Here is a 24,598-nt window from a genome sequence, read left to right as displayed (position 1 = left end):
GTAAAGGAATAAGGTGTGTATGTGTGTGAGTGAATGAGTTTCTGTGAGGGTGTGTGGATATGTGTGTGAGGATATAAGTTGGGTTGCGTGTGTATGTGTGAGTGAATGTGGGTTGGAAGAGCTGGAGATTTTGGATTTGTTTATGGCCAGAAATTTGCTAATTTGGGAGTTTTTTTTTCCAATGCATTAGTCATTTGATGGCTTCTGAGAAGGATTCAGTTTGTTTTATGGATGTTTTATGTGTGGGAGGCGTTGGTCAATATTTTGTCATAGCAACCGAGATTTTTCCATGTCCTTCGCATGCTCTGTAAATGCCAATGGCACACCTAGCTCAGCATTATATCCCATAATTGCAATCCAATAGTGGAGTCCTGTAGCTCAGTGGTTAGAGCACTCGCCTCGCAAGCAAGAGACCTGGGTTTGATTCCTGGCAGGGCTGAACTCCTCTATTAGCAGTAAGTAGGAACCCGGTTGTTAGTTGATTGGTGGATCACTTTTCCTGGGTTAATAATTCCTTCCATCAAAAAATAATAATAAATTGGTCACTTGATCCATGAATGTTTGTGGGGCACTGCTGTGCGCAATTGGCTGCCGCATTTTGCCCATAAAATATACAGTCAATTCACTTTACAGAATATTCTGTGAAGCGTTTTGAGACGTCTCGAAGACGAGATAAACCGCAGTATCAAGTACAAGGATTATTATTATATTGTCTATTATATTCAGTGAAGCATTTTGAGAAGTCTAAATTACGTGATAAGGCAAGGATTATTATTATTATTATTATTATTATTATTATTATTATTATTATTATTATTATTATTATTATATCCAGGGCTCACAGTATAGATTCCAGATTCCCCATAGTTGGAGGCTAGTAAGATGGTGAATTGACTTGGTGAATTAGGCCAGAGTGGATTGAGGCATCGCTGAGGGGATAGTGTAGGGAACTTCCAACAGTAAAGGAAGCTTATATCTAACCTGGTCTGGCTTAATGTTAACATCAGAGTGTTAAAAATACCCCACAGCACTCGTCAGAATAAATGTTAATTGAAACTAAATAAAATAAACGTGGTTATTATTTGAGGTAAAAAAAATCAGAATTTTTCCCCAACCCAATCTGCCCATAGAATATCCCCCTCCACAATCACAGCAAAGTGGGAGGTCACTGGTGTGATCTATTTTTGTTGTGACCTCCTCTGTAGTCTATCTGCTGTGATTCCCAATTCCCTGCTCTTTTCCCCATCCCCTTTTGTCCCTTTAAATGCCTTGTCCAGTTCCTGTTTGAACCTGGTTCAAGTTTTCCTCAAGGGATTGGCAGGAAAGAGGCTTTGAAATGGATCTGTGATACACTGATACACCAAGCCTAGCACAATATGTGTGTAAGGGGGGACAGGGCTTATTCAAGGTCTTATGTATATGTATCTGTCTGTCTCTGTCTGTTTCTCCCCATCTCTCTCTCTCTCTCTCTCTCTCAGTGTCTCTGTCTCTGTTTGCCTCTCTCTCTCTCTGTCTGCCTCTCTCTCTTGTTTCTTGATTGGCGGATCGCTTTCCGGGGATAATAAACCCTTCTAAAAAATAATAATAGTTTGGTCACTCGCTCCACGGCTGTTTGTGGGACATTGTTGTGCACGATTGGCTGCCGCATTTCGCCCACAAAATGCACTTTACAATACATTCTGCGAAGCGCTTTGAGATGACAACAACTTGATAAGGGAATATATCAAATGCAAGGATTATTATTATGATGATGAGTACCACAGTCTAAGATACAACCTTCTGGAATACAATGTTTACATTTCAAATGTTTTCATGATTGTTTGGTGGGACAAAACTAAACAGTCACTACATTTTACAGTAAATCCCACAAGATGCTTTTAGGTGTCCTCCCAACATGAAAGGTGTCCATGTAATTATGTTCGTGTTACTATTTTTTTTACTTATCATTTGTTTAAATGTCAATGATTATGGGAGTTCAGAAACCATGACACATGCCCTATTCCAGGCCTCCACACAAGGCGAAAGTGTAAATTTAGTGTAAATAATAATAATAATCCTTGCATTTGATATAACGCATTATCACATCTTCAAGACGTCTCAAAGCGCTTCACAGAATATATATTTTGTGAGTGAAATGTGTAAAACACAAATCTAACACAGGAGTGAGGGTCCAGCCTTCCAATTGCTGTCTCACATACTCCGTGAGTTCAGTACAGAATTCTGTCAGCAAAATCACAGTCACCAAAGTGGTGAGTGGGAGAGAAAGAGAGAGAGAGAGAAAGGCTACCCCTGTATCAAATAATTCAGAGAGCGCGTGGAACAGTCATAAGAAGACATTTCAATACAAAACTACAGAAACCATATCATTGAATGAGCCATTTTCTACTCTAAATCCCAATTCTCTACTCTCTCTCTCTCTCTCTCTCACTCACACACACACACACTCTACTTCTATATACTTCCCCATTAAATGTCCATCCACGGTTTTGTGGTTTCAGTCTCAATAAGGGATACAATAATAAAGTACTAAAAATAATCCTTGCATTTGATACAGTGCCTTATCACGTCTTCGAGACGTCTGAAAGCGCTTCACAGAATATACTGTAAAGTGAATTGACTGTATTTTGTGGGCAAAACACGACAGCCAATTGCACACAACAGCGCCCCACAAACAGCCGTGGATTGAAGTAACCAAAATATTATTTTTATTTATTTTGAAGGGATTATTATTCCCGGAAAAGCGATCCGCCAATCGACTAATTCAAATTCATGTTCCTAACTTGCCAAACCGTCTATTTTCCAATGAAAACAGCCCCACNTTTTTTTGTAATGCTCTGCTAATCCCAAGCCCGTGAATATAGGCTTCCTGTAACACTTTCCCAAACTATAGATGTCTGTGTGACCCGCGGCCGAGGATCGCAATAGCTGATGTGTTGTGTGTGTTTCACATCATTCCCTTTTTGCCTCTCACTTCGATTCCGTATCAGTTGTTGCTCAAGTGGGGAGTCAGCGAGAGAGAGACAGAGAGCGAGAGAGGAGCGCTCACATGTCACAATGTTTAGAGTCTAATTGAATTATGGCGTTAACCTAATTGTTAGCCCAGATTTGTCATAAGAAGCAGAGGAAAAAACAATGTATAGAGATTGAGAGAGAGAGACAACACACACACAGACTGGGAGAGAGACACAGACACATAGACAGACTGGAGAGAGACACAGACACACACACAGATTGGGAGAGACACACAGACACACACACAGATTGGGAGAGAGACACAGACACACACACAGACTGGGAGAGAGACACAGACACATAGACAGACTGGGAGAGAGACACAAACACACACACAGATTGGGAGAGAGACACAGACACACACACAGACTGGGAGAGAGACACACACACACACAGAGACTGGGAGAGAGACACAGACACACACACAGAGACTGGGAGAGACATACAGACACACACACACAGACTGGGAGAGAGACACAGACACACACACACACAGAGTGGGAGAGAGACGCCGACACACACACACAGACTGGGAGAGAGACACAGACACACACACACAGACTGGGAGAGAGACACAGACACACACACAGAGACTGGGAGAGACATACAGACACACACACACAGACTGGGAGAGAGACACAGACACACACACAGACTGGGAGAGAGACTGACTGAGAGAGAAGGAAAGACTTAAGAGAGACTGAACGAAAGAGAGATTGAGAGACTGAAAGAGATACTGAAAGAAAGACGGAGAGATTGAGAGAAAGAGAGACTGAAAGAAAGACTGAGACAATGAAAGATTGAAAGAAAGAGTGACTGAGAGAAAGAGAGACAGAGAGAGACAGAGAGACTAGGAGCCCTGAATTAAACTAAATTGAACTTTTTTTACACTTTAGTAATTTTTTTCTCCCAATTTACTAATTTTTTACCTACTAAATTTCTGCAATTGTCTGAAGTTCTATAGTTCTCTCTCTCTCCCTGGTGTATATATTACACTCTGTCCCACTTTATACAGGAACAATTTGGTAACTGACCAGACATTCTCAATTCTCTGTGTTTTGAGAACACATTATTTGTGGAGCTTTCGCATTATCCGGCGGTTTCCGAATAGCCGACTGTTTATATTAAAAGTAAGTAATTAAAATATACAAGCAATATAAGGTGAGAGGGTGAGAGACCGAGAGAGAGAGAGAGAGACTGAAAGAGGCTCAGAGAGAAAGACTGAAAGAGCGCCTGAGAGAGACTGACAATAATGTGTGTTCTTTCCCCTTCAGCTCTCCCAACAACGTGTAAATTCAGCAAGTCTGACAGTTTAACCACTCTTTGCAAAGACGTGTGTTAGTGGGGGAAAATGCCCAATTTATATTTTTATCTTACTTACTATATGTTTATTATTTGCGTGTGTTACCTCTCTGTGTTGGTTTGCCTGAAGCCAGACTGTTGTGTAAGGCGCTCGGATTATTCCATTGACAGGTCTTTTTCCTCTCGCCTCTTGTTCAAAAGGAATTCTCACAAATAAACACACACTCACATACACACACACACATACACACACATACACACACACACACACATGCACACACACACATACACACATACACACATACACACACACACATACACACTCACATACACACACACACATACACACACATGCACACATACACACACATGCACACACACACACATGCACACACACACATACACACTCACATACACACACACACATACACACACTCACACACACACACACACACACATGCACACACAGATACGCGCACACACACACACACAAATAAAAAGAAAACCACATAAAACAAACCTGCCTCGACACTCTCCACTCGTTCAACACACCCAATATTTCCGGTTAACAAACCCCCCAAAATCATTAAATGTCGATTGGTCGGTCAGTATCGAAACCAAAGTCCATTTTTCGTTACCTTATTAAATCTAGCGGATTAAAAAAAATGAATTACAGGTTATTATTTCATCCGTTTGTCATCTCTATTTTTTTAATAATTCCTTCTGTATGATAATAATACCTTCCTTTAATTCTGACACAGATTACACACAAAATTATCTAATTTGATAAATATATGAAGCATTGTTGGTATATATAGTATATAGAAATATATGTATTCATCATCATATTGCATTGATGTCAATGTGTCTGTTAATATTATATTATTTTATTAATAATAAATTATTGTGATTGTTCCATATTAATATTATATTATCAACAACGTGATAGGCGCTACATCAAATGCAAGGATGATTACTATTAATATACAGTAGTATGCTAATTATAGAGAATAGGGTTAACATTTAATTTATATATTGTATGCAAAAAAAACCACTCGAATCCGCTTACTTAGTGGCAGAAGCTAAGTTGCCTTGGGTATGTTCTGTTCCAACAGGCCACTGGTTCAAAGTTCTTTTTTCCTCTCTTAAAAATAATAATTATTACAAAAAAATTGAAGACAGATTGACTCGTGCTCTGATTACCGTTGAGTGTGAACTGATATCCGCACCTCCCATTCCCGCATTATTATTATTATTATTATTCAACCATCTCCAAGTAACAAAACACAGTCCGCGGGCGTCACGTCTCTGTCTCTCGGTGTCTTTTTCTGGCCACTGAGACCGAGTGTGTTTCCGCGGTGGTGGGGCAGACCGTGCGCCCCGGCCTCCAGACAGTCACCATTTCAGACCCCTATGTTTGTTGGCGATTTATTACTCCCACATTAAACATCAGCTGAGCCACTCCTCAGATGGAGCACTAGTGGGTAGATCAGGGTGTTTGCAGGTAGTGGTACAGAGTCGTTTTAGAGAGAGAGAGGCGGGTGGGGTGGGGGGAATTAAGACCATACCCATTTCCAGGTGTTATCTTATTGTTTTAAAGCCATTTGGAATATTTAACTCCCAACGCGTTAGGGTATGGGATGCGTTGTTGAATGGAAGAGCGTTGACTGTTTCCTAAACGCGTGACTGTTTTTCAGTGCCACCAAAGGGAAATAAAATACCAAGGCGTTAATGTGCGTGAAATGTGTGTGTGTGTGTCACTCTCTCTCTGTACTGTTCCACTCTGTCTGTGTACTGTTTCACACTCACTCACTGTACTCTCTCTTTCTCTGTATTTCACTATCTCTCTCTTTGTACTGTAAAATGCCAATTGACACTGATGTAAATGTATCTGTGTGTGTGCGTGTGTGTTCGTGGTGTGTGGTTTGTGTGTATGTGGCGTGTGTGGGAGATGGAGATTTCCAATACACCGCTGTCAAGCGCTCTCCCCTGCAATCGTTTCATCGTATTGCACCCCTCTTCCACGCCCTCCCTTCAAAAGTTGCCTTGGCTAAGCGGGTGGTGGGGGGAATTTTATTGAGCATACCCTTCGGTCAAATCCCCCCACACTACACACCTTGAGGCGATGCCCTGGAAGAAAGGCACAATATTAAAGAAGTGTTGGTTAAACATTTCGGTAGATCCTCCCACACGGACACACTGACTGCTCCACCCGTAAAAAGTGACACACTTCACTGCAGTTTCCAGTCGCCACAACGCTGTTTATAAACGAGTCAAACCAAGATATAATAACAATAATACTTGCATTCAATACTTGCCTTACGACGTCGTTGAGACGTCTCAAAGCGCTTCACAGAATATACTGTAAAGGAATTATGACATGCTTAATGAAATTTCTCTCTCACTCAAATGAATTTAAATCAATTCGGGTTTACCGAGCTATTCTTTTTCGGTTACTCAATTTATACAAAAACTGTACTTATACATTTCTGTATTTGTAAATAATAATACTGTACTTCTACTGTAATCCTTAATTTAGTAATACTCTACTTATAGAATATTGTGGTTATAAACTTCCCACCTAAATAGAAGGCTCTGAACATGCTGATAGACTATTATTAGTAGTTATTAATAATAATCCCTGCATTTGATATAGCGCCTTATCACGTCGTTGAGACGTGCCGAAGCGCTTCATAAGATATACTGTAAGGCGCAGTGTCTGTATGTTTCGTAACGCCTAACTGACGGGAAAGGGGCGCTGACTTGGGGCGTTGCGTGTGCTTGTTTTGTGTGTGTGTGTGATACCCTTAGTCTCAGTGTGTGTGTGTGTGTATTTATATATATATATCCCTAAACCTGTGTGTGTGCACATACCTGTGTGGACCTGTTTGGGAGAGAGAAAGGAGAGAGGAAGAGAAAACGCGTGTCTGTCATTCTGACTACCCGCATGTGTGTGTGTGTCTGTGTGGTGTGTGTGAGAGAGAGAGAGAGAGAGAGAGAGCCCGTGTGAACGAGCGAGCAAGTAGGTAGGTTATAAGCGGTGGATGCAACATGTCTATTCCAATATGTACGTGTGTTTTGAACAGTGAAAGTGTATGTCTGACTGTGACTATGTGTGTGGCAGAGAATGAGAGAGAATGGGAAAATGTACGCGTGTAGGGCCGTGTGTCAGAGAGAGAGAACGAAAGAGAGAGAGAGAGAGAGCACAGAGAGAGAGTATTTTCATCCATCAATGTTATCTTTTTTTATAGTAGAAAACCTTGAGTGAAAAAGCAACTTGTTTTCACATTTCAAACCAATTAGTCTACAAAATGAAAATCTCCCCTTTCCCCCTCGAGGACAGATTTATTTGCAATGGTATGCATTTTTAATATATATCTTTACATATCTTTCTATACTTATTTGACTATTAACAAAACAGATTAGAATAGCTTTGAGAATTAAAATATGTGTAAGGTTTGCTATGGAATAAAGCCTCTATCCCAGGACAGAACATCAGGGCTTGCGCATAGAAAATACCTTTTGGCCTTCAAAACAATTTTAAAAATTGCAGTTTATACAATGTACAATGTTTCTCTCAAAGGAGAGCAGATTTGTTAGAATAAATCACGCTAACGCAAATAAAGGACATCAACATAGTGCTTATATCATATATATGTAATATATTATATATAATAATAATCCTTGCATTTGATATAGCGCTTTATCACGTTTTCGAGACGCCTCAAAGCGTTTCACAGAATATACTGTGAAGTGAATTGACTGCATAGTGAATATCGAATACTGATCGTCTTACATTAATGCAGGTTGACTATTTTTCCTGTTTGAAGATGCTATATATTATATATAACATACATATAAACTTTTAGAAACACATATATGTGTTGTTTATAGTATATGTAATGTTAACTCTCTCTCTCTCAGACCACGAATACCGAGAGGTGCACAGCCGAGCCCGCAGTATAGTGCAAAGGGGGCGAAGAAAAGTAATTAATTTAAAATAAATAATAACAATAATAATTCTGCTGTAGCCCACTCTGTCTGCGGCTTAATCGCTCTTCCGTCGAACCCAAAGACTGATAGACTGCAATCTCTCTCTCCCCTCTCACACACACACATACATACCCGACCTCTCTTTAATCAGGACCCCTTTACGGCGCAAGAGAGAGGCAGAGAAACTGAACACATTTGAGGCATCGTCTTATTAATCAGCCTATTAAATAATGTCCGGCTTTGCAGGGCGTCAATGAGGAGGGAATATTTACCAATGTCAGTCTGGTTTTGTGTGGATGGAGAGGCCAGCCCTTTCCGACATGCAACTTTTGTTCCGCGAATCCAATTAAAAACTCTATTGTCGCCACCTCTCAGGCTAACTCGGGCCATTCTCTCCGTGTATTTAGGGGTTTTTAATCACACCTCTCTACCCTTTCTCTCCTCTCTTTCTCTGTATAACGTCCCCTTTCACAGGCCAAGCCACGGGGACAATTAATTTGAGTGTGTCGGGTCGCCAGTGCAAAGCCATTTATTAGCAAAAGGGACCCCAGAGGGAAAGAGGAGGTGGCACACACAAAAGCCCGCTTTTTGGGCGGTTTGAAGAGAATTTGAATAAACATTTTTGGATTATTTTATAGAATTAAAAGCGTTGGGGTGGGGGGGAGTTATAGTAAAAAAAAAGTTGACTTTGTTTGCTATGTGGCAATTTTTTAAAATTACGTTTGTTCTCCGAAAACTTTAAAAAAAATACATATACATCATAATATAATATATATAATAATTCGACATATATTTCCTCCTGTGCGAGATCCAAGCCGTGAGAGTCACGCTTTTACATTTTTTTAAATTAAAGATAAAGAAATATATATATATATTTAACATTTAAGTTTCATTTAAGTTTACCCATTGGGAAAATAATATTACAAATAAAAAAAAGGATAACGCGGTGCAGAAATGCGTTCAGTCCAATACCTTGTTCACGTTTATTATCATTATTAATAATAATAATAATAAATACAGCTTTCTATGTATATAGATAAACAATTAAAATGCAAGCATGTTAGAATCCGTCGGATTAACATATTTACACACAGCAAACTAATATTTACATTAGTCTGTCCAGAAAGAAAGCATGTCAATACGTTTTCCAATTAAATATTTTTTACAAAGTATGGAAACTTTTTTAAAAAAAAGTTAGTGATACTTTATATATATATATACTTAAAGATATAATGGAACATGCGATTTGAGGCCTTATTAATAATATATCACTGGAAACTTATAATCACAGTACCACCGTAACTGGTCGCTAGAAACAAATGTAACACTTTTAAGACAAAAGTAATCAGATATGAAAAAAATATTGCACCTGAAGGTTTATTTTTTTAGTCGGTTTAGTGTATTCCAGCAGTTTTTATAGCAGAGTGGTGTTTTATACAAGACCAGGGAGGGGAGGGAGGATTTCCCTTTGACTATCAGACATCACAATAGTCTGTGCTATTAACACAAGTTGAACTCTATACATGACATTCCATTCCATCTTTGCAATCGTGGCGTAAGGTTATTTTTTTGTACAGTGAAGAGTTTTTTTTAGCAACATTCAGTGAAATATCGGACAATTTGGCCAACAATCCGTGTGAATACATACACCTCATTCCTTTTTTCTTCCCCCTTTTCTCATCCCCGTTCCTTTTTCCCCACCTAAAAACAGAGCTACAATTATTTAAGTGATTTTTTTCGCCTTTTCTTTAAGTCGATATTTTCAAGTGGTTGAGAGGGCGGTGTGTGTGTGTGTGTGAGCCGCTTGCTTGTTCGCTCTCTTCCCGTAGGTATCTCAATGTGTTCAGAATCAATCTGGCATTTGTGTGTGTGGGTATATATAAAAGGCAATCTTGACATTTACCTTGCTTAGTTCTGGAGGTGTGTGAGTATTGGGATGGGGAGTAAGGAAGGTTAAAACAGCCAATAGTTTGTAATTCTTTAAATATAGTTAAGACTGCGGATAAATGTATCATTTTAACTCACCCTTTCCTCTGTCTGTCTATATCTCTCACGTTTTCCAAAATATGGAAGCTACAAGCAGTAAATTACTCCCTTAAAAATCACCCGCGTCTCTCTGTATCCTCTCTAAAATATCTTCATTAGTCATCTAGATAATTATTTGTGAGGACAAGTTTGCAGGGCTATGGGGAGAGAGCGGGGGAGTGGGGTTGATCGGGGCTATGGGGAGAGAGCGGGGGAGTGGGGTTGATCAGGGTTATGGGGAGAGAGTGGGGGAGTGGGCTTGATCAGGGCTATGGGGAGAGAGTGGGGGAGTGGGGTTGATCAGGGCTATGGGGAGAGAGTGGGGGAGTGGGTTTGATCAGGGCTATGGGGAGAGAGTGGGGGAGTGGGCTTGATCAGGGCTATGGGGAGAGAGCGGGGGAGTGGGGTTGATCAGGGCTATGGGGAGAGAGCGGGGGAGAGGGGTTGATCGGGGCTATGGGGAGAGAGCGGGGGAGTGGGGTTGATCAGGGCTATGGGGAGAGAGTGGGGGAGTGGGGTTGATCAGGGCTATGGGGAGAGAGTGGGGGAGTGGGGTTGATCGGGGCTATGGGGAGAGAGTGGGGGAGTGGGGTTGATCAGGGCTATGGGGAGAGAGTGGGGGAGTGGCGTTGATCAGGGCTATGGGGAGAGAGCGGGGGAGTGGGGTTGATCAGGGCATTGGGGAGAGCGCGGGGGAGTGGGGTTGATTTGGAAACTCTTTCCAAAGATGCGGCACAGACACCATGGGCCGAATGGCCTCTTTCTGTGCACTATAATTCTATAGTTCACCCAGTCCTTTAATCCGGGAGTGAATCGGAGGGGAGAGTGTGTGTATGTGTGTTTGGGGTCTGAAATGATACACTTATGTGTGTCAGATGAAGTGTGCACGCAGTCTCTCTGGTCTAAGTTTTAACAATCAGATCAAACCGCGTCGGATTGGAAAGCACACATTACAGAAAAAGGCAACAAAAATGGTTTAATACATACACACACACAAGGGGATAAATATTCGGCCAATTCAATCATTTTCAATCCAGACTGGATTTTGGTGGGAAGAAAACGTGCTGGTCCCCACCCCCTCACCCCCACACTTATATTTTTTATTTGAAATTATCTATATGTAAAAAAAAAGTTCATAGGAAATCAATATATCCTTTATCGTCTCTCTGAGTGACACCCATCACCTACCAGGCCCGGATTCCTTGTAAGCTCCCCTGACAAGCAGAGACAGATGCGGTTGAGTGAGCCTGCGGTTGCACAGTCGTGTTAATCGTGTTCAGATCCACATTCATAAAAGCTTGGGCGCCCGTGGAGGATGTCAGAGAAGGGAGCGTGGTGTAAGCGCAGCTATAGTTTGTGTTGTAAGCCGGGTTGCTGTAAGTGCCATATGTGGCGGGGTAGCTGTTATAAGGGTAGGCGCCGGCTCCGACATTGTAAGACCCAGTGTAACTTGGAGAACCCCCAATACAAGGCTTCCCATCACGGACTAGAACAGGCACGGCGACCCTCCTCGGGGGTAGAGGGTGATGGTGCCCGGCTATCTCCAATGACTTATCCTGTCGCTGCCTCTTGCACTTGTACCGCCTGTTCTGGAACCAGATTTTGACCTGAGTGGAGGTGAGTTTGAGATTGTTGGCGAGTTGTTCTCTCTCGGGCGCTGACAGGTATCGCTGCTGCTTAAACCGCCTCTCCAACTCGAACACTTGAGCTTGAGAGAAAAGCACCCGAGGTTTCCTCCTCTGCCTCTGCTTAGGCCTCTCCGACTCCTCTTTCTTACTGTTCTCCTCGATTTCCGAAGACTTTTTCAAGGAAGAATTTTCTGAGTGTGAGGCGTGCGGTGAGAGACAGAGCGAGAGACGGAGAGAGAGCGACAATTAATAGTAATTCAGATACAAACGGCCTGGGAATGAAACCAACACCCGCATATTTCCCACAAAATATACAATCAATTTATTTTACAGTATATTTGTGAATCGCTTTGAGACGTCCCGAAGACTCGATAAATTCAAGGATTATTGTTATTAAAGTTAATAAAAAGTTTGCTTGCTTCAAAATACATTTGTGAATTCTCGAAACAACAAAAAGTAAATAGTGATGGCTTTGCAAATAACAACTGTGACCCGTTTTCCCCTTTCTTTTTCGCTTCTGAGCTGCAGAGAATATAATACATGCAAGGATTATTATTACGTAAATAATAATCGGTTTGCAACTGCGCGTTTGAACATTTTGGTTTCAGCAACTTTAACGTTTAACTTTCACTTGACTCGTTTCCAATTGTGAGATAAAGAATGATATAATCATGATCAATTTGATCGCCTTTTATTCCACTTTCTACTCCCCTCACACACAAAAAAAACCATCTGAGACATTGGGATAGATCCATTTGACAAAAATCTCTCATATTTTTGCACTGTGCTTTATGTACATTAAATCCTAAAACTCCATTAATAAAACCACCATTTTTTTCTCCATTGAAATAACCTACAATATAATGGTTCCAGCGAGAGAGTGCGCTTAAATGCACACTGGCCCAGAAAGCACGAACCACACATGTGAGTGTACAAATGAATTACTTATCTTAAGTATAACACAAGTCAGACACTGGCCAGAACTAAACCATGGGAAGGCAGGTTTATTTGAACATAAAAAACGCCAGTAATAAGCGGGCGAGCGCACACAGACAGACCAAAAGGCCACCCATAGATGATCACAATAACAGAGATGAACACAACTTAATAGTTTCCAGCCTAACTAATTAGCGAAGCTCATTCTTATTCAGACAGGGACACAGTTTGCTCATACACTGTTTACGGCCTTTGGTTCCGCGAGATTATATACACACATCGATAATAATATTTTACATTATAATTTGCTGCCGCGTTTCGAAGCTCTTCACGGAATATACTGTAAAGCCAATTCACTTTACAGTGTGTTCCGTGAAGAGCTTCGCGACGTCTCGAAGACGTGATACACGGCGCTATATCAAATGCAAGAATTATTATAGAAATATAATCCTAACTTACGCGGGGATTTTTCGAAAGTATAGTATTTTGAACATACAGTATTTCCCGCCGGAAAATATAACTTTGAAAAGATGTTGCGTTTAAACACGCAGTGAATGTGAGTCATCCCGGCGTGTGGCGTGAAAACAGCCTCGATGACTGTTATGCTACGAGTTCCTTCCACTTCCAACGCCGTATGTGAGCGAATTTGATCGCTCTGTTTGAATGATATCATTGTCGAACCCCCCCCCCACACCCCCCACACCCCAAGATTAAACGTTTCCAATAGCCACCACACCAGCAAAAAATATATAATCATAAACAACCGAGAATTACGTATTTTGTCTCAAACCGCCTCTTTGACTTTTAGAGCGTTAAAAATCGAATGGAATTGAAAAAATATAAACGCTTTAAAATCAAACTTGAATCGTTTCATTTTTACAGGATCCACTGTGCGTTTTCTAGGATGGTGCACAGAGTGAGGATACAGCGCTTGAATACAATCCAACACGATTATTGCACGTTTGCAGGTCGACAGATAATTTAGTACGATGGTGGGACGAGACCGTGCACAGTCACGGGAGCTGGGGGGGGGGGGGGGGGGTTTGTTGTTGTTGTTGCAAAAAAATTAAAACGTTTGCTTACTTTTATCCTCGCCCAAAGCGATTTCTTCCTCCAATTTGTTTGCACAGGAGCTGCCGGTCAGGGCAGCCTGGACGTAGAGGTGCTTGGGGGAGCGGCCGGCCTCGCCGGGGTGGCCCGGCACCGCCAGAGAGTTCAGGAAAGGCAGCTTCTCCTCGCCATCAGAGTAGCCGGAGCTCTCCCCCCCGGCGTGCATGCAAGCCGGCGCCTGGAAGTGAGCAGCCGGCAACAAGTCCTGTCTCAACTGCTGCGACTGCTGATGGTGCTCCAGGTTCAGAATGTCCTTCACCGAGAAGGGAGTCGACGTGATGGGGCTCGGAAGCATCATCGGGGACCGAGCAAAGCCGCTTAACACGATTGCGTGTGTCCCGCACAGGTGGCAATGTTACCCTGAGCCGAAGATCAATCCACACAGCTTTGCGTTCTCTCTCGGCTCCAGACTCCCCCTTTTTTTTTGGCAAAGTGTGTGTGCGCGTTTTTTTTTGTTTTGTTTCTGTTTGTGTTGCAATGGGACGAATGCGCCTCTTGGATGGCAGGATCTGTGCCCTCTCCCTCTCTCCCCCACTCTCTCTCTCTCTCTCTCTCACTTGCACTCCAGTTGCTGAGCTCAGCGCTGCCCGCGGTGGCGGAGGCGGAGGCTGGAGGTCGGAGGCTGAGCCAATCAATGGCGCTGCACCGACACGACAGTCCCGCAGCACTTTTTGTTGCTGTTCGGCCGGCCCGGGAGCAGGCGGGGTGACGTCACAGACCAGGGGGCGGGCGCGACGCGACGTGACGTAACGTGACGTGACGTGGGGGGGGAGGAGACCACGCGCCCCGGGCGAACCACGTGGCCCGGGAGGGGCGGGGCGGGGCTTCCAGTCCTGGCCTCCGATTGGCTGAGCCGCTCACCAGCCAAGGGCCTGAATCAGCAGCTCAGCCCCAGTGAGGAGCACTGGTCCCAGTGATAATAATCCTGGCGTCCGATGTTGCACCTTAATAACAATAACAACAACAATAATAATAATCCTCGCATTAGATACAGCGCTTTTCACGTCTTCTCGACGTCCCAAAGCGCTTCACAGAACACACTGTAAAGTGAATTGACTGTATATTTGTGGGCGAACGTGGCAGCCAATTGCGCACAGCAATGTCCCACAAACAGTCGTGGATTGAAAATGACCAATTTTATTATTGTTTTGTTTTGGAGGGATTATTATTAGGCTCTGTGTGGAGTAAGGAAACTTGCCCAAGGTTTCGCCCTCTGCCTGGAATTGAACTCAGGTCTCTCGCTTGCAAAGCGACTGCTCTAACCACTGAGCTACAGGACTCCGAATGGGTCTCCGAAGATTCTTATCACGTCTTTGAGACGTCTGAAAGCGCTTCACAGACCATATAATGATAATAATAATCCTTGCGTTTGATATAGTGTCTTATCACATTAGTGAGGCGTCTCAAAGCGCTTCACAGAACATATAATGATAATAATAATCCTTGCATTTGATATAGTGTCTTATCAGGTCATTGACACATCTCAAAGAGGTTCCCATAATGGTTATAATAATCCTTGCGTTTGATATAATGCCTTATCATATTAGTGAGGCGTCTCAAAGCGCTTCACAGAACATACTATAAAGTGAGTTGTGACTTTGTATTTTGTGGAAAAAACACACAGCCAATTGTGCACAGCAGTGAACCACAAACAGTCATGCATCAAATTAATATTGTTTATTTATATATTTATTGATTGAATAAAGTAATGCTTTATGTATGCTCCAGTATAAGCAATGCAAAATGCAGTTTATTTTCTTTCCCGATGAGTGACCAGACACTTTGTGATGGCACTGTGCATTTGTATGGGATCAATATTATCAAATCGATGGTAATGTTAATACAATTCTACTTTTTGATAAAAGGCAAAATACTGCAGATGCTGGAAACCTGAAATCTGATGCTGGGTTAACTCACCTTAACTCACTTTCCTGTCACCATTGACCTGCTGGGTGTTCCCAGAGACTTCTGTTTTTATTTTGTTTTAATATTTCTTTCTGTAATATATTATATTTAAAATGCACCATGGTCACAGTTCTCCTGAGAATACAATTTAAATATAAAATTCCTTGCATTCGATACTTAAGCGCTCTGAGATGCCGTCTGTGGAGGGCGCTATATAAATCCAAGTTGTTGCTGTTGTTGATATAGCACCTCAACAACAAAACAATAAAGCTTGTATAGCGCTTTTCATATCGGGAGGACGCCTCAAGACGTCTCAAAGCGCTTCACAAGATTTAGTGTAAAGTGTGGTGACTATGTATAAACACTTCACCGGATTTAGTGTAAAATTGAGATATGTAAGTGACATATATGTGTACCCACATATATAGGCGATTTTCATTCTAAATGAAAAGAAACAAAGTACAATCGTATGTAAATAAATATTTGTTCTCCATATTTTTTCTTCATATGAAATGTTTTATTATCAACCCAGCCAGTCATTATTTATACTAATAATTCAATATCAACCATATTAGTATTACATACATAGTAAAGTGAATTGATTGGGTATTTTGTGCGTGAATAGTAAATAGAATGCGCAATCTTAATGAATCAAAGGAATGCATAAGGTGACACCAATCGATTGCACACCAAAATATAGGATTAATGGCAGTAAAATAATGTAGAATGCGAAATCACTATTAGTGGGGTCGTTGTCCTTTGTTCCTCCTAGGATCTGAACATGAGGAAAGCATCCGTTTGTAGTGTGGACACAGTAAAAAAAATAACATAAATAATATAAAACTAGACAGACAGACAGACAGACAGACATACCCACTCTCCTCGTATCCCACCGCCTCTCCCCAAACACAACATACCGCCTTTACTGATCCCTCAAAAATAACATGTCCAATAGCAGTCGCAAGTATAAATCATAAAAATCTGAATTATTGCATACTTGTGTAGCACATTGCAAGGTTTGGATAATATCAAGAATCATTCACTGGACAGAAAAACATATTATAGTTAAGACCATACTGTTTGCAGCTAAAACATTTTTGTTGAAATCATACTTTTGCATCTAAAGTCAATCAATCAACAGCAAGGATTTTATCACCTATATGCAAAGCGCATTTCCGCCCTTATAGGCGGTTCCTCTTTGATCGGGGTGTTGCCTGAGGGGATCAAGGAGTTTAAAACTTCATACAGGCGGTGCATTAATTGATACATGACACATGATATTAAGGAGCTCGAACCGCCTTAGCTTTGGGGAAACCCAGAGAGAAAAAAAACGCCTAAATTCCAAAAAAAAACAATATTAAAGTCACTGGGTGATTTGCAGGTAAGTGACTCCATCCCTTGCACAGTCCAGTCACTCACTCACTGCATGTGTGTGTGTCTTGTTATGGCGAGATTACTATGGGGAAGCTCACTATCTATCTATCTATCGTATATATTGTATTGCTATTGGTTTCAGTTACTGGTAGCGTTGAGGGGCACAGGACAGAGCCTAATAGAAAGCATTTTTTTTTCGCGAGGGCCCCTCGCCTCGTCCGTGGAAATTTCTAAAGTTAAAAAAAAATCCTTCCTATATAAACACGAGGACTGCGCCGCGCTGAAGCCAATTACTCACAGCAGATTACCTCGCTCCCAAGTCACTGCGGAGTTTATTGAGGAATGTTGTTGCATATGCAGATTTAGGATTTATTATGACAAATGCATTTTTCTCTCTCTCCATAACCACATTCGGACTGTTAGGAGGTAGGACCAACAGAAAGATAAATAGCAAATCCTAAATTCCTTGTTGCTGGTCGATTCTAGATTGCAAAAATATGATTTGAGCCCAGTACACGTTGTTATTAATAACAACGTGTGTTGGGCTCATATCATATTTGTGTGTGTGTGTGTGTTTTAAGAGGATTTTTCTCTCCCTTTCTCTCTGTGCAATCGGTAGCGTCTCATTTTTTTTACCTTCGGCAAATGATTTGGCGCCAGTCATTCCATACAGGAGGGTGGAAGAGAGAGAGAGAGAGAGGGGGGGGGGGGGGGGGGGGGGGGGGGGGGGAGGGAGAAATGCAATATCAAGGTAAACCAAGCACAATATCTATCTATCTATCTATCTATCTATCTATCTATCTATCTGTCTACCTACCTACCTATCGTCTGTCTGTCTGTCTGTCTGTCTGACTGTCTGTCTGTCTGTCTGTCTGTCTGTCTGTCTGTCATCTCTAACTGGTTTTAAAGAAGATAAGTTGGGCGTTATGAGGAGTAGAAATATGTTGATTTCATTGCATAGGATGATTAATCAAATTCCACAAAAAAAGCTTCACATATATATATTATTTCCAATTTATTGTTATTATTATCATCATCAGGACGAGTGATAAAGGCCAGGACTCGGGAGTTATTTAAGAAATATAACAATGATAATAATAAATGATCCTTGCATTTACGTATGTTTGGCCACCGTATTGTGGTGTGTGTGTAGAGTTCTGAAGGCTATTCCAAATACAAACATTTATTAGCGGGAAAGTTACTACTCTCTACAGTAAAACCATGTAAAGCGCTTTCAGACGTAAATTTATTGCATTATATTAATAATATCAATTAATTTGTCACAACTGGAAGGAACATTCAGTAAACATATAGATTACATTTCAAGTTATTTTATGAAAATAATAATTTACATGTTCACACATTTACATGAATAACATGAGCAGATAACTTTCTGCCAAATGATTAAATAAGGTGAGGGATATCTATACTATATATGTGTATAGAAAAGGAGAAAGGGATAACCTTGCTCCTTATAACGCAGCGATTAGTTATAAAGATTAGTGGCGCTAACAGTTTTCACTGTATAAATAGCCTGTTTCACATGACTGATATTACCTCTATACACGCTGAGTTCAGGATCTTTTCTGTCCTCTCTCCGTGAACTGTGATTTGCATTTTAAATCTGATATTGAAACTGGGTTTGAATTTGACATTGACATAAGATTTCTTCTTCTTCTTATTATTATTATTATTATTATTTCTGAATTAGTTAAATCTTAGGTCAATATCAAATTCAGATTCAAATTCAACTCCAGTTTCTCCCAACTATATTCGGGAGAATCCCTTCTCTCTCTTGCTCTCTCCTTCTCCCTGAGGTTTCCCAGCAAACCAGGAAGGATTTGAGTTGCACATCCTAGTCAGACCCGGCACTGGCCTTCTCACAAGAGAAGAGGGTCCATTTGATCTCACTCTTTCCAGAAATACCCACTCTGCCGTCCTCCCATGACAGTGGGCTCTGCCACCCTTCATAGTAACCCCCAACCCAAGTGTTGACCATCTTTGCCAGACTCGAAATAGAGAATCCAACAGCGTAAACATCAATATATCTTTACGTTGTGGAATTCAGTTGTAATACTGCTTGCATTTTCTCATGGCGCCCTATCACGTTGTTGAGACGTCTCAAAGCGCTTCATAGAATTCACTATAAAGTGATTGACTGCGTATTTTGTCGGCGAAACGTGCGTTCATATAGCGACTTCCATATCAAAGTAAGCATCTTAAATCACTTTAAAAATAGCATTGAATCAAAAGCTAAAGTGAATGTTATGTATAACAACAACAAATTACATTTTCTTTCACGTCCCAAGGCGCTGGACAGTCAGGAATTTGGCTCATCAGAACATTTTTTTTTCAAATTTTGGAAGATCAATTCTTGAAAAGAAGTAGCTTTCAAATTAAGACTGAAATTAAGAATTTTCCACATATATGTTCTCTCTCTATATATATATATTCATATATGCAAAGAGGACAGATGAGTTGCAACAACAATGAGATGAGCAGCCGATTAGTTAGTTTGAATTTGGGGGTAAATTTGAATGAAGAAGGGGAATATAAACCAGGATAAGTGGTTGAAAGGCTCCATAATAAATTACAGCACTGACAAGTCTCTCAGACTCAAATCCTCAAAATGAACCAATCGCGTTTTAGCTTCGGGTAGAAATGTGTCGATTTCATTGCGTAGGATTGATCAAATACCACCAGTTGGGATTCACTGATGACCGATGGAAAGTTGATCATTCACATAAAATCGCAAATTCAATCCCTTCATTTATTTCCTGGGAGCGTTTGCAGGTTCCATCCTTTAACAGGAGGATGCAACTAACGTGGGAATGTATTGGCGATGATTCATCATTCCTTTTCGTGATTGCTGTGAAAAAAGTGGAATAAATATCACCTTATAAATATTACCTTTGTCTTAGAAAACCGATTTAGTACCATCGTATTTGACTGACACTTGAAAAAGTTAAGCACAAATGAAAATCGAGATTGAATTCACAGATCAGGTTCCATAAAGTCACACCACTTATTGACTCAATGAGATTGACTTTTGTGATTAGAATAATCTGATTCATGAATATTTACCATGTCAGCGTATCATATCACACAGACAGACACACACATTCAAACAAATACAGACACATGCATGCACTTACACATACAAACTTGTACATTTCTTGGATAAATATATATATTTGCAATTAATAAAATTCCACCATTTGGATGAATTGGTGACCGATAATAATAATAATCTTTGCATTTGACATAGCACCTTATCGCGTCTTTGAGAGTCTCAAAGCGATTCACAGAATACACTGTAAAGTGAATTGACTTATGTGGCCGCCAATTGTGCACGGCAGTGTCCCACAAACAGTCATGGATTGAGTGACCAAATAATTTACATTTATTTTGAAGGAAAAGCAATCTGCCAATCGACAAACAACCGGGTCCCTACTTACTGCGAAGTAAACAGAGGCGTGTGGAGCAAGGAAACTTCCCAATGTTTCCCCCCGCCGGGAATCGATCCCAGGCGAGTGCTCGAACCACTGAGGACTCCTCAGTCGCGTAAATGGCATAAACAGATGTATGTGGTTCTGCATTGATTCTCAACGGGAGAGAAAAAACTTTCTGAAGCACAGTATATCAAATATATATTTGGCAATGAATTGGAAAGCCGAAATCGGATTTGGTGTTTGAACACCAAATGTTGGAACATATGAACATAGTAGATCATTCAGCCCACCCAGTCTATTAGATTTTAGGAGATTATTTAATTCCAAACCCCTTGGCCATACCCTTCATATACTTCTACTGCCAACAAATGGACTCTCTTGTAAGCATCCCTACTAATTTCGCCTCTACATATTTCCGGGCAGAGTTTGCAAATCTTCACAACGAATCTGTTTATATATCTGCATATGTACAGAAATGCTTCCTGACCTCACATTCTGAGGGTCTTAGTGGTGACTTTAAACCTCTGCCTTTAGACAGTATATATGTGTGCTCATGGGCCCGTGTGTGTGTGTTTATAATGGATCTTTCTACCAGAGGGGAACCAATCATTCAATTCCTTTCCTATTCTAAACTCCTCAATCACATCGCCCACCCTTTGTCCAGAATATTTTTTCTCGCTCCCATTGAGAATCAATACTGTCCACCCACCCCCCCACACACACAAACAAACACACATGTGTTTATCTGTCATTTTGCCGATTTCCTTCGACTTTCTGTGCCGATTTTTAAATTTTATCCGCATTCGGTTGGAATATCTCAATAGTTTCGTCCACAAAATACACTTTACAGCATATCATTTGAAGCGCTTTGGGATATCTCAATGATGTGATAAGGCGCTATATTAAATGCAAGGATTATTTCTAATTATATAGCATACATCCCGAAGAATATATTTTTGGGCGAATTGTAATTCTCTAGTGGGATGAGAAGGGAGAATGAGAGGGGGTTGAGAGAAAATAAATAGAGAGGGAAAATATTTCTGTCGAGATCTCACAGCTCAAGCATACAACAACAACAAAGTGTTTGAGGGCACTTATCGATTTCAATTTGAAATGTAAACATCACAGATAAGGAACGCGGCGTTAATAATAATAATAATCCTTGCATTTGATATAGCGCTTTTCACGTCGGGAGGACGTCCCAAAGCGCTTCACAGAACACACTGTAAAGTGAATTGACTGTATATTTGTGGGCGAACGCGGCAGCCAATTGCGCACAGCAATGTCCCACAAACAGTCGTAGATTGAAAATGACCAATTTATTATTGTTTTTTGTTTTGGAGGGATTATTATTAGGGCTCTGTGTGGAGTAAGGAAACTTGCCCAAGGTTTCGCCCTCTGCCTGGAATTGAACTCAGGTCTCTCACTTGCAAAGCGAGTGCTCTAACCACTAAGCTACTGGTCTCCGCGTTGTGTGTTTATGTGAATGTGTGTGTGTATGTATGTGGGATATATATATGTGTGTTGTATGTATAATTATATGTGTGTGAATAACTGTGTATGTGTGTGTGAATATAAGTGCGTATCTGTGTATGGATATAAGTGTATATGTGTGTGAATATGAATGTATGTGAGTAAATATAAGTGTATACGTGTGTGTATGTCGGTGAATGAGTGTGTATGCGCGCGTGTGTGTGTGTGTGAATATAAGTGTGCATGTGGGTGTTTCAACCACATTAAGTAAGTTGAAAAGGTGCGTTTCAAATAGTCAGAGGAACAGCTGCGGGGCAGGAAGCCGATTTACACACTGCACTGGGGCTCCTGCACAGAAGGGAATGACTCTGAATCTTTTTCACTGTGTCACATTCGGTTCTCTCGTGAAATTGACAGCACAGTATTGTGCAGAGAGGGTGTTCTGGAGCGGTGTGTGTGAGGGTGGTGGGCTGGGGGGTGCAGAGAGAGAGATTTCTCACTGATTTGTAGTTGTCAGTACAGTATTGCGGTCGGAATGTACAAAATCCAAACGGTAAGTTGATTTCGTGTTAGTTCAGTAACACAAAACCAGCTATATGTGTATACCCTGCTACTGATTCGAATGCAGGGGATGTGGCACATTTCATGTGAAATTAACTAACTAAATAACCAAACAACCAGAATGGTTCTCAAAACATCATGACCAAAGCAAATTCGACTCAAGACAGAAAAAAATCATCAACTTTACTGGCGTATGTTTTGGGGGTTGTGTGTGTATGAGGGGAGGGGACGCGGGGGTGTAGAGTTCTTTATCTGTGATGTATTAATAACCCACCAAGTGAGAGCCAACGATTCGTTTCAATTAAGATTCCTGCAATAACAGGAATGGCGGTGTCGGCAGATAGGATCTGACACTATCTGGTTTGAATGGAGGATCTGAACCAAGCGCCTCCAGAACGTGCTGAAAGCAAGAGATTGGGGGAGTCTTATTGATGTGTGTGTATGTGTGTGTGTGTGTGTGTGGGGGGGGGGGGGGGGGGGGGGGGATGGGGGTGAGCTCAGTTAGAAAGGCACCTACAAACCCAATGAGATAAATCGGATGGAGATAGCACAATCGCAATTTCAGTTATATATATATCTGTATGTGTGTGTATGTGCGACCCGAAATGATGAAAGGGCGACTGGAAGTAGAAATCTGTCCACTTGTGTTTACTGTAACTGTTAAAATGGGTTTTAGGGCCCCATTGCCAGTCTATTAATCCACAAAGTGCTGAACTCTCTCTCTCTCTCTCTCTGCCCTACTCCACCGCCGGGCTGACAGTAACACATTAATACTGTATTTGGAAACTCGACTGTTCGCCATGTCTTGGCGAGAGGTCGGGGACCACGGGAGCTCCACAACCGGGTCCGGTTACTCTCCTTTTCTCCCCCCCCCCCCCCCCAATCTCTCCTCTTATTGTAGAAAGCTCACTCCGCGCCTCCTACGATAAGAGTGAATATAACAAGGGCCGATACGTGACGGAATCAAAGTACAACGCAAAGTCACTCCCAAATGTGCTTTCAAGCTCCGCATCTCACTCCCGCTCACTGTCAAACACAGAATGGGGTAAATCCCTGGAAATTACTGATTGCAAGTTGGTATTTACCAGCACCAGGTCGGTCTAAGAAATTGTCGATATGATTAACATATTTCTATATATACTATATATATACATATTTGGTCAGTCGGGTGTCTGACACACGAGGAACCCCATTAAGAGTATTCACACCAAGCTGAGAATCCTATGCATCCCACCTACACATGTGATATCTCATAGAGACACGCTACATATACCACAAGAGATGTAATGTATGCCCAGAATTATTTAATGGTGTATTTATAGATAATGGGTTTGCCCAACATATTGATAATTAGGTGATTTTATCGCTATTAAAACAATACACATAGATACAGTTAATAGACTATAGATCTATCAATTTACTATAGATGTTCAACATACATGGTCAAATAACATAGATGTATATCAATATATACACACACACATATAACTATACTTATATATAGAGAGAATTCTCTCTATATAATATCTACATATATCTACATATGCGCAGCTATATATGTATATTAAATCTCTCACACTACATATACAGTATATTATATATTAACATATAACCACAGATTATATTTGGTCAGACGGGTGCGGAAACTGTGCTTAAGTGTATCCAAACCAGACTGAGTTTCACATGATGAGAATTCCAGATCTCACTGGGTCTGGAATTTATAGATATATAAATATTTACAATAGATATGGAAAATGCACATCTAGGTACTACAGTATATAACGATATATTACTTGCAAGACACACAGTCACCAACTTCCCTTGGTA

The 24,598-nt window shown here is 41.1% G+C and overlaps 1 protein-coding gene across 1 annotated transcript; it reads right to left on the bottom strand.

Moving 5' to 3' along the window:
- Positions 1-11,055: 11,055 nt before the first annotated feature.
- nkx2.3 (NK2 homeobox 3) lies at positions 11,056-14,615 on the bottom strand. Its single transcript, XM_042337059.1, has 2 exons — positions 13,980-14,615; positions 11,056-12,151 (listed from the first exon to the last, which is right to left on the bottom strand). Exons 1-2 carry the CDS (start codon positions 14,302-14,304, stop codon positions 11,517-11,519), a joined length of 960 nt encoding a protein of 319 aa, XP_042192993.1. The 5' UTR covers positions 14,305-14,615; the 3' UTR covers positions 11,056-11,516.
- Between the last annotated feature and the right edge of the window lie 9,983 nt (positions 14,616-24,598).

Source organism: Callorhinchus milii, unplaced genomic scaffold, assembly GCF_018977255.1.
Source record: "Callorhinchus milii isolate IMCB2004 unplaced genomic scaffold, IMCB_Cmil_1.0 Scaffold7, whole genome shotgun sequence".
In the NCBI taxonomy this organism is placed as follows: Eukaryota; Metazoa; Chordata; class Chondrichthyes; order Chimaeriformes; family Callorhinchidae; genus Callorhinchus; species Callorhinchus milii.
This window is presented reverse-complemented; position numbering and strand designations above follow the sequence as displayed.